Source organism: Pan paniscus, chromosome 1, assembly GCF_029289425.2.
Source record: "Pan paniscus chromosome 1, NHGRI_mPanPan1-v2.0_pri, whole genome shotgun sequence".
In the NCBI taxonomy this organism is placed as follows: domain Eukaryota; kingdom Metazoa; phylum Chordata; class Mammalia; order Primates; family Hominidae; genus Pan; species Pan paniscus.
In genome coordinates, this window is record NC_073249.2 from 11,827,243 (window position 1) to 11,847,588 (window position 20,346).

The 20,346-nt window shown below is 36.7% G+C and overlaps 1 protein-coding gene across 1 annotated transcript in view; it reads right to left on the bottom strand.

Moving 5' to 3' along the window:
• Nucleotides 1-20,346, bottom strand: part of RYR2 (ryanodine receptor 2) — a 788,503-nt gene that overhangs the window by 499,687 nt on the left and 268,470 nt on the right. Inside the window, exon 3 of the mRNA XM_034949586.3 lies at nucleotides 7,246-7,350. Coding sequence (XP_034805477.1) covers nucleotides 7,246-7,350 — 105 coding nt within the window. The remainder of the gene's footprint in view (nucleotides 1-7,245; nucleotides 7,351-20,346) is intronic.

The following is a 20,346-nucleotide window of genomic DNA, read 5'->3' on the forward strand; positions in this document are numbered from 1 at the left end:
ATGGACATGCGCTTTCTATTTCTCGGTCATGGAGACACCTGAGCACAGAGTTGGATTTGTTTTCATAGGCAAAGATTTCACTTGTGGGTCCTAGTTTGGCTCAAGAACATGGAGGGTCCCAAATATAAACATTTCCAGTGAAAGCATACAGATGCTAACTATGTATCTGCTATATGATGGAGCAGACAATGTTAGAAATTATCTGACCTTCATTTTCACATGCAATTCTCTTCCTTCTCCCAATAAAAGAACCTAGTTCTTCAAAGTATCCTTCCCTATTGCCATCCCCATGGTCAGAGCCAGTTGTGCTGGCCCCATTTTCTCTTGCAAGTAAATAAATTAGCTATGGGTGTGTGACAATGGGCATGAGGGAAATTCTGCCAGGGAGTTCCTGGGGAAAGTGTCTTGCTTTTAGAAACAAAGAAAGTCAGCTCCTTTTTGTGCCTATAGATGATGTTGACTTTGGATATCATCCCTGAAATTCCTACAAGGTATCCTGTAATCATGAGGGAAGCTAGCCTGTGAACCAAGCAAACACAGAACAGGGCAAAGGGAACTACAGAAATCTGACCTAGAGCTTGGATCAACTAAATCTGAATCTTCTCTTCCTCTGGACATTTTGTGTCCTGATTTTTTAAAAACCATATATAATTAGGTGGTAAAAGATGACAAGACAGTATATGATTCTATTTATATAATAATATTTTTATGCATAAAGTTATAGATGGCTATATACCAATCTTTTAGCTGTGGTTATCTTAGGGGGGAATGAGGACTATGAAGAGGGCATTTTTATTTTATACTCATATATTACTGTTATAAAAATAAAACATTTCAATGATTTAGAATTTAAATTTAAGTATATTTGCATATTGCATGCATAATAGACACTAGTTACTTTTAACAATAGCATTAATTAAAAATAACTAAATAAACAAATGAAGATATATATAAATGCTCAATTTGTTGAGTTCTTATCATATTCCAAGCAGGCATCTTCCTGAAACACAAATAAAACATAATGAGTGTGGTATTATTTTTCTTTGTTAATAGGAGCCTGTTCATTCTTTGGCTATAGTCTCTTCAGTGGCAGATATCTCTACATTTACACACTTAAAGTATGGTCACAGTTTTACATACTAATTCTGTATTTTAATGGAGTTTAATTCTGTATTTTACTGGAGACGTATACAGAGCATATTTGAAAATGGATGAACAACATCAAGTGTTAAACCTCATTTTTTTCCAGTGAGTCATTAGCCCAGCCATTTGAGAAATTTACTTTTAATAATATACAGAACACAATTTATATCATATGAACTACAAAATTCATCAACTCCTTTTCCTCCACATTACCCCAATGTGCTTTAATGGAAAGAAATCATTAATATAAAACTCAACTAGCGTGGACACAACGTTAACTCTTTTCATTTTGATCCTTGATCTATCTGCCCTAAAGCTTGAACAAAAAAGGCTTCACGATGTAGTGCCTCTGAGCAGATACCATAATACCAGAAGAATGAGGATGTAAAAGAAATATGAAGATCTACTGTTGGAACTGTGACCATACTTCAAATACTGTTACCTGACACAGAAGAGACTATAGCCAAAGACTGAACAGGCTGCTATTAACAAAGAAAAATAATACCACACTCACTATTTTGTATTCATGGCTTAGGAAGATGCCTGTCTGGAATACGATAGGAACTCAACAAATTGCATTTATATATATCCTCATCTTTTTAGTTATTTTTGATTAATGTTATTGTTAAAAGTAATTAGTGTCTACTATGCATGCAATATGAAAATATACATAAATTTAAATTCTAAATCATGTGATTAACTACTGGAAACTCAGAAAACCTTCAGAGAATGAAGCCCGTTAAATACAAAATGTATGTGAATCTATAAATTGGTATGTACATAAGATAGACTGAAATTCCTATTGATTGGTTTGCAAGAAAATCAGGCTCCTGTCAAATCAAAAAGTATACTTTTCAGTCATTTTTCAACTAGATTGTTCTCACTTCCATTTGATCTTGTCAATAACATCTTACTCGAGCTCAGCACATCCATGATAGGGTAGACCACATAATGGCACCCCGGAACCATCCACATCCTAATCCCTGGCACCTGTGACGATGTGACATGGTAGGTCACTGCTGGCTTTGAGGGTGGAGGATGGGTCACAAGCCAAGAATGTAGGCTAGAAAAGGCAAGGAAACAGATTTTTCCCTAGAGTCCCTGGAAGCAACGCAGTGCTGCCAACACCCTGATTTTAGCCCATGGAGATTGATTTTAGACTTGTGACCTCTAACGCTAGAAAATAATAAATGTATGTTGTTTTAAGCCACCAACTTAGCGGTAACTTGTAATGGCGGCCATAGAGCAACTATAGCTAGGGCCTTCAGGTAATTGAAGGTTTTATTATTATGGGTGTAGTTTTGTTTTTGTATTTTGTCCAGAGATTATAGTTATTTTCTTCAGAAGGATCAGATCTGGTAGGAGCTTACTCAGGCATACTCAATGCAGAGACCATCACAATGATGATGGCATACTCATAGTGCTTCTTGCATGCCACGATTGTTCTACACACTTTACTTATATTATTTAATTCTCACAACAAAGGGAGATGCTATTATTTTCCCCACATTATAAATGAGAAAACTGAGGCACAGAAAGGTTAAGTCACTTATGTTACCAGGAAATGAACTCAGGGAGTTTGTACTATAATCTATGAGCTTTAACCACTGTGAGACAATACACAGATCTTCTTCATCTTTTGCTCTTGCATTTATATAAAATGATCTTAGATGCAATTACCTGTGTGAAATTGGAGCTTCAATGTTTGATAAATGTACTTTCAAAAAGTAATTTATGGGGCTTCAGTGCTTCACAAATGTATTTTTTAAATTTATTTACCAGTAAATTTAGCCAGTTGCTTCCCACTGAATTTTTTTTTTTTTTGAAATGGATACTCGCTCTGTTGCCCAGGCTGGAGTGCAGTGGCACGATCTGGGCTCACTGCAAAATCCGCCTCCCGGGTTCAAGTGATTCTCGTGCCTCAGCCTCCCAAGTAGCTGGGATTACAGGCACGTGTCACCACGTCTGGCTAATTTTTTGTGGTTTTAGTAGAGATGGGGTTTCAACATGTTGGCTAGGCTGGTCTCCAATTCCCGACCTCAAGTGGATCCACATGCCTCAGCGTCCCAAAGTGCTGGGATGACAGGTGTGAGCCACCGTGCCCAGCCCCATGCATTTTTGAATGTTCTTAGAGTACATGTCTTAAAGAGACAGGGGTTTTATAAAAAGAATGACGCAAGTGTTTTATTCAATTAATTAATTAATTTATTTATTTATTTAGAGATGGAGTCTCACTTTGTTGCCCAGGCTGGAGAACAGTGGTGCAATCTCTGCTCTCTACAACCTCCATCTCCTGGGTTCAAGCGATTCTCCTGCTTCAGCCTCCCGAGTAGCTGGGATTACAGGTGTGCGCCACCACACCCAGCTAATTTTTGTATTTTTCATAGAGACAGGGTTTCTCCACATTGGCCAGGCTGGTCTCAAACTCCTGACCTCAAGTGATCCACCCACCTCGGCCTCCCAAAGTGCTGGGATTACAGGCGTGAGCCACCGTGCCCAGCCGACACAAGTTTTTTACTACTCCACATTCTACAGCTCCATTTTTCATAAAAGCTGGACATGTCTGAGTCTGATCTATACCTCTGTTAATAATTAAGTCATTGTAATATTTTGTACTTTGAAGACAGTACATAATTTAGAAAGAGGAAACATCATTACAGTTTCTTATAAAACAATAAGCCATTTTACTAAACTGAAACATAAAAATCATTTTAAGAATATCTCTGGACATGTTTTGGATTGTCTTCCTGACAAGTATTATTTTCTATTAAAATTTTAAGGAATTGCCTCATGAGCTCAAATAGTTCCTTGGAAAAAATTTTGAAATGATTTTTCTATTAATAGTTTTAATATTACTTCTAATAGTTTTGGAAATGATTCTAAAAAGTGCCAAGAAAATGTAAAGGAATAACAAGTTCCACATACACAATTCCTTCTTCATGCCAACATGATAATTATATATACTTCTATAACATACATGAAATTATACTATAATTGTTTTTCTACCCCTGCAGTTGTAAACTCATTGATGACAAAAAAACACTTAAATTTCTATACACAGAACCTTTATAAGATATAAGTTACCTTATAAATGTTGAAAAAGCACCAAATGATTAGAATTGGATTTATTTAATATTCATTTCAATATTATTTGCTCATCACAATATTTATAGCATTACATTGTGAATTTTATAGATTTTTAAAGTATCATCCATAACTTACATAGCGGTAAACTACCAATACCCACGATCATGAGGAATATATAGCAAATGAATGAATGATCCAAATCATAATCACCTGAATTATAAATGTTAATCTATTACTCCATCAAAGAGCAAGATGTAAGGAGCAAAGAATGATTAATTTTAATTTTTTCTCTAGTTCAATCTATAATATTCTAATAATAAAGGGACCCAGTCAAGTGGCCATAAGCTAAAGTTGAAAAGGACAGGGTCCTACAATTCCCCCAGAAATAATTCAACCGAAAGACGGAAAGGACACTCAACGTGTATTTTAAAATATGCTGTCCTCAACAGAATATACAAGCCATATATTGGACTCATGGCATTAAACCAAAGCAATGCCTTTTCAACAGATGATAATTATTATAAATATTATTTGAAAAAGAACTTTCAGTAAATTTCCTGGACTCCAAAACCAAAGCCCTTTCTACTATACTACGTCACCTCTCACTTGATATCTGTGCTCATAGGAGATGAAATCCTTAAATTAACTTTGGCATTACAAATAAAGTTGTGTGAGAGAAAAGTGTCTATCATAATTTTGTGAATTAAGATAAAAGGAATAGCCAAAAGCACAATATTACTTAAATTATGAAACTTTATTAACTACAAAACACATGGAAACAAGCAAATGCTATCATCAACTCTCTATTCTAACACTGCTGCGGCATCATTAAATCGGCAAACTACATGTGCCAGGATTGATGAGGATACTGGGGTCGAGGGGAGGAAGTGGGAGCTGGACTGGCTATGTCCCAGAGAAGGAAGAAAGCCATCAAGGCCGGAGAAAAGGCAGTCAGGAATTAATAGCAGTCCAACCCAGGGAGTTTAAAAGTATACAAAAAAGAATAAATAAAACAATAATAACATGTACCATCATTTAATAATTACTAAGCCTTGATGATAAAGTTATCTTTCCCAAAGCCACAGAGCTAACTATGGCAGAACTGGTATTCTCAAGCAGTTTTTAACCCTATGCTATATCATCCATATGCAAAATAGATCTGAAGATCAAGAAGAGCAATACAGAGGGAGATCTGCAAGCGACAAGTTATCCAGAACCACAGAAAACCCAGTGGGGGAAATAGAAAGAACAGCAGAAGCAAGAATGTGCATAGGCAGACACCCAGAGAAAACGGGGCCAAAGAGATGATTGCTGCTCAACAGACACCTTCTCCTTCTCGTTGCCTGTGTACTGTCTCCATCCTCAAGATCTGAAAGCTTCTGTGGGCAGCTACTGAGATAAACAGGTCTTGGCCTATTTACTATTGACATGATTTTAATAAGAATAAAAGCTAAATGATAGTCAATGTAATTATATAGATACTGGATCTAGGTCTCTCTTTTAATACACATATATATATATATTTTTAATTAAACAGATATTTTAGAAAATCCACTTAGATGAAATCCTTCAGAATGATTTTGGTGCCACAAAAATATGAGTTATTTTACTAATAGTCACAATAAGCAACTTTTTAGGGAACCAAAACTTCATACATTAGGTAATATTTTCTCCCATTTCATCTTACACATCTTCTTCTGTTATCGTAATGTTCATGATTTACTTTGTCACTAAAGTCATAAGCTGCATGACACTAAAATTTTAAAAACTACAAGGCTGATGAAAATAACGTTATAACTGATCACTCATTTCTATGGATAATCATTTATATATTACCATTTTTTAATCTCTTTACTTATCCAGACCAGAGTAATGATTAATAACAACAGCAACATATAGATCAATAATGGCAAAATAAAATTTTCAGTTTTCTCTCTGGAAATACTACACTTTATTAAACCATACACTGCAGTAATTACCATACCAAAAAATAAAAATTAAAAAACCTGGAAACAAAAAATTTGACCATTAATCCTCCTGCTTAATTCTAAACTTTAATAAATTGGTTAAGACTGGGTAACAGCCCAGATATCAGTCACAGGAAGTCTCATTGAAAATAAAATAACCAAATAGGCTTTGAAAGAAAAATACTTGCATTAGGAAACCACATAACAATTTCAGGGCTGGGCGCGGTGGCTCACGCCTGTAATCCCAGCACTTTGGGAGGCCAAGTTGGGCAGATCACGAGGTCAGGAGATCAAGACCATCCTGGCAAACATGGTGAAACCCCGTCTCTACTAAAAATAGAAAAAAAAAAATAGCCAGGTGTGGTGGTGGCAGGAGCCTGTAGTCCCAGCTACTCGGGAGGCTGAGACAGGAGAATGGCATGAACCCGGGAGGCAGAGCTTGCAGTGAGCTGAGATCGCGCCACCTCACTCCAGCCTGGGCGACAGAGCCAGACTCCGTCTCAAAAAAGAAAAGAAAAGAAAAGAAAAATTTCAATTTTCAGAGGAGAAGGATTAGCTGTTTGCAAAATTACAATAGACTAAAGCCATATCACCAAAATTTGGTTACTTAAAATCTATAACAGTGCCATGAAATTTTACTTTCCATGAAAAAGCTCAGAACATAGTCACATAGTGACAGACATTTGAAAATGAAATAAAGGTTAATGACAAATAGCCATGCACAAAGCTATGAGTTAAAATAATAACAATAACAGCTCTGAAAATGTAATGAAACAAAGAAACGCTCAAAGAAAGGTCGGTTTTAAACAACAGACATAAGCACGAGGCCTAGTGACACAGATCACATCAAGCTTGGATATATTTTTTTAGTTTTCAAGACACCACAAATATGCTAGATAAAGCAGAAAGTCAAACCTAAGGACATTCCAACTGAAAGGCATGGACTTCTTTTAGCAAAAAGAAAATCTCTGACACCTGTGAAAGAAATTGTTCCTATAGTAGCTGAGCTCATTAAAATACTACAAGTCTACATAAATTGGGTACTTGCCCCTTCTGATTTCTCCACGGTGTTAGCCAGCATCTCCTGCAGCGCCCGGACAGAGAGGGACTGCTCCAGCACAAAGGTGCAGATGGAGAGGTCTGGGGGCACATTCTGTACAGAAAGAGGAAGAGCAGTCAGCAGCGTCATCTTCATCAAGCATCCAGACCCAGCTCACCTTAGGAGGCTCCAGTTTCTTTCATAGAAACAGTATTTGTCAACTTTCTACTGCAAGTTCCCCAGTCATCAAGAAACACTGTCATTACTCCTCATGTTTAATACATTTTAAAAACCAGAGATAGTGGCCGGGTGCAGTGGCTCACGCCTGTAATCCCAGCACTCTGGGAGGCCGAGGTGGGCGGATCACCTGAGGTCAGGAGTTTGAGTTCAGCCTGGCCAACATAGTGAAACCCCATCTCTACTAAAAATACAAAAATTAGCCGGACGCAGCGGCACAAGCCTGTAATCCCAGCTACTCAGGAGGCTGAGGCTGGAGAATAGTTTGAACCCAGGAGGCGGAGGTTGCAGTTAGCCAAGATCACACCACTGCCCTCCAGACCTGGCGACAGAGCGAGACTCCGTCTCAAAAACAACAACAACAAAAACACAGATAACAACAGCTGCCATTTATTGAGCAACAATAACAGCTCTGAAAATGTAAGGAGACACAGCTTACTCTGATACGCATTGCCCTGGGAGCTGTATCTGTAATTCCTGTGGTTGTCTATAGTAAGGATTATTACTATCACTCGTGTGAACAGGATAAACAGAGAAGTTAGATTCCTTTTCCAAAGTCACAGAGTTATAAAATTTTCACGCTAAGGATTAAAATCCAGATTTCTCTGACTCTCATACATTCATTTCTAACTTACCAGTTTGCTGATAAAAAAAATTAAAGAACAGAAAAATAACAGTTGTCTCAAATTAATATTAAAGATAAGCAAATATAAAACTGAATTAGTATAAAATATTCCCAAACACAGGTTTCTCCTTATCCACAAAGATAGCGATTACTTTGTTTTATTCAAGTTGGATGCTATATTTTGCCTCTAACTTGGTCCTGTTCTGTCTGTATCTGTATGGCTTTATTTTTTCATCCTCCATTTGTTTTCTTTTTTTCTCTTTCTCTTAAACTGCTATCTCAATCAATACACTACTGATTCTCAAAATCACAACTCAGGAGGTGAAGGAACCAGGATAAGAATTGACTGGCTGTTCACGATTCAGGTGATGGGTGCACTAGAAGCCCATACTTACCACTACACAACATATGCACGTAGGAGAGCAGTACTTGTCCTTCCCATATATTAACATATATATGTTTTAATTTTTTTTTTTTTTTTGAGACGGAGTCTCACTGTGTTTCCCAGGCTGGAGTGCGATGGTGCGATCTCGGCTCACTGCAACCTACACCTCCTGGAGTCAAGCAATTCTTCTGTCTCAGCCTCCCAAGAAGCTGGGACTACAGGCATGCACCACCAAGCCCAGCTAATTTTTGTATTTTTAATACAGATGGGGGTTTCACCATGTTAGCCAGGATGATCTCGATCTCTTGACCTCGTGATCCGCCCCACCTCGGCCTCCCAAAGTGCTGGGATTACAGACATGAGCCACCGCGCCGGGCCTTAATTTTTTTTAAATATAAAAAAAAGCACATGGCTGTAGTCCCAACTATTCAGAGGGCTGAGGCAGGAGGAATGCTTGGGCCCAAGAGTTTGAGGCTGCAGTAAGCCATGGTCACACCACTGTATGAAAACCTGAGTGACAGAGCAAGACCCTGTTCTCAAAAAATAAAAATAAAATTGAAAAAAAGGAAGAAAATTCAGTTTGGATGATTAAATTGTGAGTGCATTTCTTTCTTTTCTTTCAGTTTATGGAAATGTTTTCCAATAAATCATAATAAATAATGAAAAAGAACTGATTGGTGAGTTAGAACCGTAAGTTATTAATCATGTATGCTTTCGCTTAGACAAGCAGGATCCAGTATGCAGTCCAACCAGGTACAAGCAAATGTTCAATGGAGGATCTTCATATCAGAAGAACATTACAAATACATTAAACACAACATGTAAGCAAGTTACGCTTTCTTCATAAAAAGAACACTGGGAGGATAAGTTTGATAAGCTGATGCAATGCATCCACATTACAATTTACACTGTTTTAAGTTTTTATTAAATTGAACCTCTACCATTGGAATGATTTTTCATCACAGCATAAAATGATGCTTTATGGTTACAAGGAAAAATCAAGTACTAGAGTTCTCAAATTAAAGCTAAAATTATTTTATGGATAAATGATGCCCACAATAAGGCCACAAAGCTTACTCAGACAACACAAACCCCACTGGTTCCCATGTTTTGTTCTGTTTTTTTTTTTTTTTTTTTTAAATAAAATTTCCTTCTCTGGCTTCTGCCATCCTCCTGTCATGGGCTCCTGTTTACCCAACCCAATCACTTTCCATTCCTGCTCAGACAATTTCAGCCAGCAAAGAGTCCTCTCAAATCTGGCACAGCTAACTGCATTTAAAGTCTGCAGTTGGCCAGACAAGGGCTTTCTTTCTAAAATCCTCATATAAAAGTTCAAAGGCTAGGAAAAGGACTCTCTTCTACTCTGGAATTTAGGAATACATACTCTTAAATTTCATTTTTAAAGTTCTAACCATACTAATTATAGTCTGTCCTCTTGAGATCAAGACAAATGCTCATGTAAAAAAAACTGTTAATGTAAGTGTTTATTTCATTTATATCCATTTAAAATGTGAGGGTTTATACTTTGGCACTGCTGAAAGGGCGCTACGTTATCAAATGGTGTGCTGGTGAACTGACTTGAAAAAAAATGCCTTGATTTGTAGCATTTGCCCATTTCTGTGGTGTAAATACTCCAATCACTGCTGATTTCAAAGTATCAAAGTTTACAAATTGGCTTACAAAAATCCAAAATATCTAACAATCAACCCTTGGCAGTGTCTAAGAGCCGTTTCCAGCATGCCATTAGACGGATTTCAGACCAACATTTATTAATTGCTTTAGAATCAGCATATCCTAATAGTTAAGAGCATGGATTCTATACACAGACCACCTAAGCAAAAATACTGGCCTCATTACTTATTAGCTGTTAACTTTTATAATCTTTGGTTTCCTTCCCTAAAAAATATTGGATAATAATTATACCCTTCTCATAGGGTTGTTATGAATAAATGAAATAATATATGTAGAGAGCTTATCACAGTGTCAAGAATATAAAAAGAACTTAAAATAAGTGAGCTATTATCATTAGTTTTGCATATTGTAATTCCTCTCCATTTCTGGAAATGACGAAGCACCACTTGTTTCTTAAAATCGGTTCTTGCATGGATTCTACTTCGCACAAATAGTGTTTGAAAACACAAATCTATAATTATGCACCTGTTCATAACATCCAAAATGTTCCAGTATTGTCAAGAAAAGACACTTTCCGGTAACATTTAAAACTTCATATTCTGGGTGTATTTAAATTGTTTCATGCCTTTGCTTAGATCAAAATGTTAAAGTAAGGATTGCTGTAATATCTCATGTTATTTTAAAGATCCTTGAAAACCACATGGGTTTCAAATGAATTAATCCTGTCAAATGAATTTTATTTTTCCACAGAGTAATAAGCCTGCTACAGCTATTTTTTCAGATCGTGGGAGTTAGCATAAATAAACACGCCAACAATCTTCAAAGGCAATTCTCTGTGTCTTACAAACGCCACCCATTTTGTTCTGAGTCATCTTCACCATGCTTTCTCTTTGTACCCAGCTCCCCCTACACACACAAATGTAATAGAAAAGCTGAGACAGTTAAAAAAAAAATAGTGTTTACCTTTCAGGAAAACTTAATACACATCAGAGATTTGTAGTGTTGTCTGTTTTGCTCTAAAGAAAAATGGTCTAGTTATTTTAAACAGAATCATCAGCATAATTTGTACCTTTTAAAGTCAACAACTAAAAGTATTTCTTCATTTAGATGTCTATTTCTTCAAATAACATTGAAATTTGTACAGTTATACCCATGGTAGCATGTCAGGCCTTTGTTCCCACTTCCCAAAAATAAAGCAGCATCACTGGAAAATAAAGGGTCTCATTCATTCATCAAAGATCAGCTTCAATAAATGGCCCCAAACCAAAATGACTCCTAATGCCAGGAATGGAAGATAAGGTAAAACATTTTACAAACATGGGGAGTAGAGGCTCCCATTTTCAAGCATTTGCAAATTATCATCTTTTCCTTAGTCTTACTTTGTTTTTGCTTAAGTCTTATTACTGAGAAAGTTAATTTTTAGAACTTCAATGTGAAAGAACGTTCCTTGCCCTTACTATGAGTGTGCTCCCAAATCATGAGAACTTTCATATAGTACGCTCTGCATTGTAAGTGCTTCGAAATACTCAGATCACATCAGAACACAAAACCAAAAACTGCAGTTGAGCATGTTTACCTACCCACTTCTTACACATTACATATGGCGTTTACCTGTAATGCAAAATTAAATCAGAGAAAGAGATTCAGTCTGTCTAAACGTCTGTGTCTGTCTATTCTACCCAGAATAGTGCCTAAAGCAAGCTTGCAGGAGGGTAATAATACTTTTCATATGGAGACAACACTGATTTTATCAGAATATATATACTTTGGGAAAGGTAACAGACTTTAAGCCAGCAGCATGGCTGTGTGCCTTTTCTTGTTTCTTTTTTTTTTTTTAAATACAAACTGGTCACCATCCTCCCCTGCCTGGCAAACACTGTATAGTCTTAGAGGGGGAAAAAAATCTCAAGAATAACCACAAAGCAGCATCTGGCTTTGCTGGCTCTGGAGAGGCTATGTAAAAATCAATTAGGTTTCCAACCAAAGTATCCATCAACTACTTGGCTTCCAGAGTTGTATCTGCCTAACTCACTTAAAAACCTATTGAAACATGTCATTACCTTAACTGAATAACAACCAATAATTTAGGACTATATAAGCCACATTAAGCCACCATCCTTCTCATTATTATGTGTACAAACTGCATACTAATAAACTACTCCATTTCACATCCTGATGCCTTTGCTTATATTTTTTTCTCCCTCAGCGTGAAGGTCCCCACCTATGCACACTATTTCATATTTTTAAATCACACATAAAATCACACATAAAAACATCTCCTTGTAGGGACGTCAAACAACACTGGAAAACTGAAAATTCTCTTTCCAAATTTAATTATACTCACTTTCCCTTTATAGTGTGCATATTTCCAGTCCTTTTTCTTTTTTTAATATATTTTTTGTTTTGTTTTGTTTTTGTTTATGAGACAGAGTCTGGCTCTGTTACCCAGGCTGGAATGCAGTGCTACAATCTCGGCTCACTGCAAGCTCCTCCACCCACGTTCATGCCATTCTCCTGCCTCAGCCTCCTGAGTAGCTGGGACTACAGGCACCCGCCACCACGCCCGGCTAAGTTTTTGTATTTTTAGTAGAGACGGGGTTTCATCGTGTTAGCCAGGATGGTCTCGATCTCCTGACCTCATGATCCGCCTGCCTCGGCCTCCCAAAGTGCTGGGATTACAGGCCACCACGCCTGGCCTATTTGCAGTCCTTTTTCTATGCATTTACATGTATACATATGCTATGTATTCATAGCAGTAGAAACATTCATGGCATGTAGAAATATATAGATTAGCTTTTTCCATTAATGGGTTCACGCTATATAAATTACCATTTTTAAATTTACTGATATATCCTGGAGATCACTGTCTGCCAGCAAAGATATTTCTACTTCATCGGCATGACTGCTACAGAATCTAGATACACCATATTCCTGCTGAAGATTAATCAACGTGTTCTGCCACGCAACACTGTCACTCAGCTTGGATCCCACTCCACCTCATGACCACCGCCACCACCAGCAGCAGCCCTAATACAATGACTTACACAAAGAAAATGTTCGATGTTGGATGAACTAACCTCAAACTATGATTTCATCTATTTCTGGAAAATTAAACAGATGCACATACACTATAGGGATATAGGCAGTTACAGCCCTAATGACAAATCTGCTTTTGGTTGGGCTGTTTTGTTAACACTAGGTTTCCAGCACAAAAGCAGACAAGTTAATTATGCTTTTCACACTGCCTTTCAATTGGGCTCCAAGTGACCTTTGACATAACACAGGTATCTCAAAATGTATTTTGCAAATGAATGATGTAGTTAATGTTGACAGTTTGACAGCAGTAAATCACCGTACCAGGAACATGGAATTCAGATCTGATGGGTAACTAGCCAAGATACCTCAGGGGAGTCGGGCTGAGCTTCCCTACCTATGAAGTGGAAAAATACTTACCCGACTTCAAAGAGATCGAAAGAAGAAAATCAATGCATGATAACCTGGACAATGCCAATAAGTTATAATTTTATCTGCCTAATTTAAGAAAACCCTAAATCAGATTGAGAGCTCAGAATCAGAGAGATATAAATTAAGAGAAAAGCTGTTCTTCCACCAAGAGATGTGAAAACAGTATACTTTAAAACAGAGCAGATGGTCTGAAGTTGAGGCAGGTTTGTTTTTGCTTAGGCGCCCATCTGCTGTGTGGCCTTCAGGAAGGCACTGTAACTGTTGAGGGTCGACTTCTCCCCAGATGATGGAGATACCAAATTCTATGTCCTCCGAAAGATAAAGTGGTGGTTGTTGTTTTAATTTACCAACTAGAGACATGAACCAGGCAAAATGTCACTTACCAGATGGGGAATAATATCCTTTAAAATGTTTATATATTCTCCAGTGACAAAAAAAACCATGGTGTTGTATCCCATTGACTCGTAGGAAATACTGTAGAAAGGAAGTAACAGGCAAGATCTAAGAAAAATCTTAGTTCACTTTTTCCTCTTTACATTGCTTCAAAACCCCAATCATAACATTACACCATATTCCCAGTTTGGAAATATTATTTCCAGAGCTTCACACCTCTGTTCATAGTTCTGGGTAGTTTTTCTTGTCATGTTCTTTTTCCCTTCATCCCACTTTGCACCAGAGGTTAACATTATTGCCTCCAAGAAGGAAAGATTTTTCCTGTGTCAACTCATTCGTTCAGGTCAGCTTTTTGAAAGACAAGGCTAAATGTGATCCTAACAAATGAAGCTGATGTCTCTGGGTTTTCCCCGGTCTTAAATCCTTTGAATCTTCAGAAACACTCAAGTCATTCCCTTGGCATTCTTGACAATAGAAAGGTCCAGGTGAGAGAGGATATAACAGCACGTTTAAATGAGTGGTAATTAGCAGTACATTGCGGCTACAAAGAGCCACAGCTGTGCCAACTTAGCAGCTAATTATGAAAATCCCTAGTGAATTCGTAGCGTCCCATATGGTTTGCTCGGTGTTCATTTTGCTCCTTGACATGCATCTTTCATAATACAACATCCTTTAATATTAAGTAGATAGGCCAATTCGTCTGATTTTTACAATTATTTTAAAATTCAAATGACTCAGACGTGTCAGTGCAAAACTAGAAGGTACACTCATTTGATGAACCATTCCATCATACCTCTCTAATTCTAATGTTGGCTCATGTCAAATCAGTTCACATATATCTTGAGAGGCAGCCATTGTTGATGTGTATACAATTACATGGAACTTTGCAGGCAAAATACTCAAAGAGAAAGCAGAAAAGAGACTTCTGCTATGAATTGAGCCTCAAGATACTATGCATCTTGTAAGTCATATATGCAAACTAATGGTTCCTCTGATGTAGGTTCCTGCCTCTCAACATTGCTAATTCAAACTCACTTCAGGCAGACTGGTTTCTATCTTTTTATTCATGATAAAAAATATCACAATCTCAATAAAAGCTCCACATACCAACTCTCTGGAAAACAAGTATCCCGAACAAGTATGTCAGAATTATGTTTTGAAAAGTGGAGCTCTAGGTTGAGAAATCTACTATTTGAACAGTTATGGAGTCTTACCACTAAATTCAGAGTTTAGAGATGTTTGAATAAATGTATGAATAAATGGACGAATAACACACCACAGAACAAATACATAAATGGAAATATTTGAAACACTGTTGCAGTTCCTCTAGCCACAAATTACTTTGGAGCACATTTTCACTCTTTCCTCAAAAGAGGTTTTTTTAAAAAAAAAAAAAATTAACACCACACACACACACACACACACACGTGTGTGTGTGTTTATTACGTATGTAGGAAATATCTCATCCTACATGTTAGCCTATTCATGATAACAAGGATCAGCAATAACTAAGACAAAAATAGTGTATGAGCTAAGTATTTGTTAGTCACAAATACTTGTTATTTGCAGTAATATCTCAGCTTTGCTGTCTGCAGGATCTCAGTAGACCACAGACTGAACACACTTGATAGAGCCTTCAGTGAACATTTCTGATGAGCAACAGTGTTGTCTCTAGGGAGTTCTGTGACAGGGATATTTCGTAGAATCCATTCATAGGTTTCTTGCCTGATATAGTATCTGGGACAAAAAATATCTTTTACAGTAACCAGGTCAACTTAATTGTCTGGAATATGACCTTTGCCACAACAGCCATAGTCCCTTGTCTCATGCCCTCCTTGAAGAAGGAAAAATAATTCACACAAACACATAGATGAGGGCAACCAACAGATTCCGACTTGTCTAGAGTTTCACAAAAAGTCAAAAGGAGAAAAGAAAAGCGAAGACAGTAAGTATGGCTTCCACAATTAAAGTTGTGTAGGTGATAAGATGATGTCTTCAAATTCAATTAATTATGTAATATAGTGCAGATTTGTTCAGGCATAACCATACAAATACCAACCATCTCACTGTTTGCAGGTGTCTCATTCTGTGAAAATGAGCTGGATTAATTTCATCTAAATTAATTTGAAATGGCAAGAGCTAAATTAATTAGTATCAGTTTGAACAAATCAAGCTGAAATCAACTCAGTAACATTGAAACTGTTCTTATAAAATTAATAAAATTAAATTGCTAGGTTTTTCAATAAAAGCATACACTTTGAGTAGAAGCACAGCTAAGCATTAACCAGCCTGCCCTATAGTCCACTTCCTTATAGGTACTTACTGCTTAAAAATCACATAGCCCCTGTTACAAGGTCCTTATTTCTGTAGATAACATCCTTAACATTAAGAAGCCTCATGTTTCTCATGTTGAGATATTTTCAGATACTGTATTCCACTGACACCAGCCAGTCTGAAGATCCCCTCTAAAGAACTTACTCAACATAAGAATACAGTTTATGACTTCATCCCCACTGCCCTAACTAATCAGCAGCCCTAAGCTCCTCAGCCCTCTATGTACCAAAATCCCCTTAAAAATCCTAGTCCAGTATCCCTCTGGGAAGAGGATTTGAGGTTCCCTCCCACCTCCTCATTTGGTTGCCATTCAATTATTAAACTCTTTCTCTGCTCCAAAGCCCACTATTTCTGTGTACTGGTCTGTTATCACTCAATGACATCGAACCTAGTGATCCTCTACCAACATCCTTGGCCCACTTTCCTAAGTTGTGTTTAAAACACATAAATTCTAGTCACAGAAGTATATCGGAATCATGTTCTGGGAAGTTGGGCTCCAAGTTAAGAAATCTGTTATTTAAAAAATAATGAAGTATAATAAAATCTAGAAACTCCAAGCAGACTCAGACTGAGACATTCAACACCTTGGAATTCTTGCCAGGAATTGTACTAGCATGAAATTTCTATGCAGTTTCAAGAATATAAAAAAATGTAGAGACAATTATACAAGTAATAATAGCTATATCACTTTTTAAGGGTCCTCTTTGTGCTAGGTCCTAATTCTCATCATGAAATAAGTATTATTATCCCCACTTTAGAAATGAGTAACCAGTGAATCAGAAAACTGAGTGACATGCCCTAAGCCAGAAACTATTAAAAGACCTATCTGCTTAGCCTAAAACTCATACCAGACTGCCTTCCACAAGGTCATATCAGCCTGCCTCCCAGTTGTTTTCTTTTTATTGCCCTGACCATTTGTGGTAGCATTTGTGATTGATTTAAAAAAAAAAAAAAAACCTAAATGTGACAGTGAGCCTGCTCTAAAAAAATCACACACACAGAGAGAGAGAATGGAGTCATGAATACCCCATACTCCACGACTTTGGCTTAAGGGCCATTTTAGAAGCTGGTAGCCTCATATGAGCTCCTCTGGGAATGTACTAGCAGGAGCAAAAGTGCTGGAAGGCAATAATGCTGTGATCCTGTCTGGATGGATGTGCTGTAGATATATTTAAATATAGAGGGCTTTCCTTTGCTGACTGCAGGTGAGTCACCACTTCCATAGGAGATACAATATTTTCTGGTTGAAGAATCTTGATGATAGAATTAGATATGGTGTAATTAAACAACTAGGTCAGGGTATATACCTCTGGATATGAGGCCCAGGAATGTTATATGGAACCGAAACTAGAGCTGTATTTGTGAGATGTGACTCTGACATAACAGCAGGTGATCTGGAGGTACTTCAGAGTCCTATCAATCCTTATAGATGATAAACCTATAGTTGAAGCTAATGGAACACAAAAAATACAGTAACCAAAAAGTCCATCTCACTTAACACATAATTTGGCTCTGAAGGAGTTTATAGGTAATACAAAGAAATCAAAGAATATTTTTGAAAGATAACTCTAGAAGCTGAGCACCTGATAAGATACAGCCATAACATAATACTTTTTTATGTTGAAGGATCAATTCAGGATAGATAAAAATATTTACAAGCTGCATTTTTTAAATAAATTATATGCACCTCCCCCCATGACCAAGTGAGAAGGTTGGCAAATCTTCTCCTTAAAAAGCCAGCTGGATAAAATTGACAAAAATAACACTTTCAGAGCTGTGGAAATTAACCAAAGGCATACAAAAATGTAAGAAACTTTTATGCTTAAAAACTGCCACAACTTGGGTAAGAACAGTAAATCTGTGGTGTTCTTTCCTGGGCTACTCCCATCTCCCCACAGCTCGGCTAATGTGGAGGTTCTACCATGTCATGACATGGGCTAGCTGTGAAGACCAGTAGCTGTGCCACCTTGTCAAAGGGAACTCACTTGATTTGGAGCAGATGCCATGCACACTGCATCATCTATGAAAGTGACACATCCCAGGGAGGTCCAACAGATATGCTAGCACACACCTGGTGATCCTCTACCAACTCTAACTCAGTATATTTTTGACTGAAGTTGCACATGCACAAGAAAGACACCTAGGAACCAGCAGGAAGTAAATCTTGGTAGACTTGAAAATGACCTGAACTTCTTATACATTTCCTTATCCACGGACAGGTTGGCTGGTAGAGGACTAAAAACTTACTCCTCAAAGTGTCTGAGCACAATCTCTGTACCATCATTACCTAAACTCTAAGCTATGAAGGAATAGCGAAGTCTCTAGAAAGCTAGTCTTAAAATAAAAACAAGAATAATGTTTTAAAACATTAAGCAATGACATTATTGGCCACCCATCGAGGAGAGACATGTCACAGACTCAGCTCAGACAATTTACTAAACAAAGAAAAAATAAAAAAACCCAGCAACAATAACCTTCAATAGAGACATAAAAGAATTCAGGGTTGTTATATTATCTAAAATGTCCAGTTTTAACAAAAAATTATGACACAGACAGTAAAAGCCCAGGAAAGTGTAACCCATCCTGTGGGGAAAACATAGTCTTGAGAAACTCTCTGAGTGCCTTGACAAAGGTATTTAGCAGGTAAAGGCTTCAAGGCGGCTATTATAAATATGTTTAAAGAACTAAAGGAAAGCATGCTTTAAAAATTAAAGTATGGAAACAATGAATCAACCAATAGAAATTATCAAAAAGGAGGCAAAAATTACAAAAATAAATCAAATGGAAAATCTGTATTTGAATACAATAACTAAAATAATAAATATACTAAAGAGGTTCAATTGCAGATTGAAGAAGAATCAGTGATAGATTATCAGAAATTATTCAATCTGAAGTACACAGAAAAAAAAATCATTGACAAAAAAATGCACAGAGCCTCAGAAACCAGTGGGATAACGTCAAGTACATCAATATACGTGTAATGGGAGTCTCAGAAGAATAGGAGAGAAAGAAGTGGTCAGAAAAATGCATTTAAACAAATAATGAATGGCCCCAAACTTCCAATTTGATGAAAAATATTAGTTTACACATCTAAGTAGCACAACAAACCTGAAGTAGGATAAATACAAAGAGATCCACACCCAGACACACTGCAGTCAAATTGTTTGCATGACAGTCAGACAAAAATAGAAGTATTTAAAGCAGTAAGAGAAAAATAATACACATCCCATCAAATGGATGATTAATGGCTGACTTTTCATCTGACAAAAGAGAAGACAGAAGGCAGTGAGATGACAAAGAACCAAAAGAAAAAAAACCTTTCAATCAAGAATCTCATATCCCATCTTTCAAAAGATGAAGGTAAAATAGACATTTGCAGATAAACAAAGACTGAGAATTTGTTCCTAGCACAGTTAAATACAAAAGAAAGTTCTGAAGGAGCTTCCTTCAATTCCAAAGAAATAAATAAAAAATGTCAGAAATTGAAAATGTGTGGATTAACATAAAAGACTGTAAAAATTTTATTTCTTAACATCTTTAAAAGAGATAAGAATGTATAAAGAAACAGTTAAATAGTTATAATAGTATCTTATTGGGTTTGGAACATATATGTATGATGTATGGGTGTATATGTCACAAAAAAAGAGTACAAAGGAAGGGAAAGGAAATGAAGCTATGTTGGAGCAGGTTTTATATCTTTTACTGGAATTAAATGAGTATTATTCTGAAGTAGACTGTGAAGTTACGATGTTAAGATGAATTAAAATAACACATATTGCAATCCCTGAGTACATAAGAATTAAGAGCATAACTCAAAAAATACATAGTAAAGAAATCAACAGAGGTTTCAAAATGGCACACTATTTTGCACAAAAGAAAGAAAGAATGGAGGAATAGAGGTACAAAAAATACAGCAGGCATATGAAAAACAACATGGCAAATGCAAATCCAATTATATCACACAAAATATGTATGTTCTAAACATTCTATCAAAATGTAGAGGTTGTCAGGATAAAAAATATGATCTAACTGTATGCTC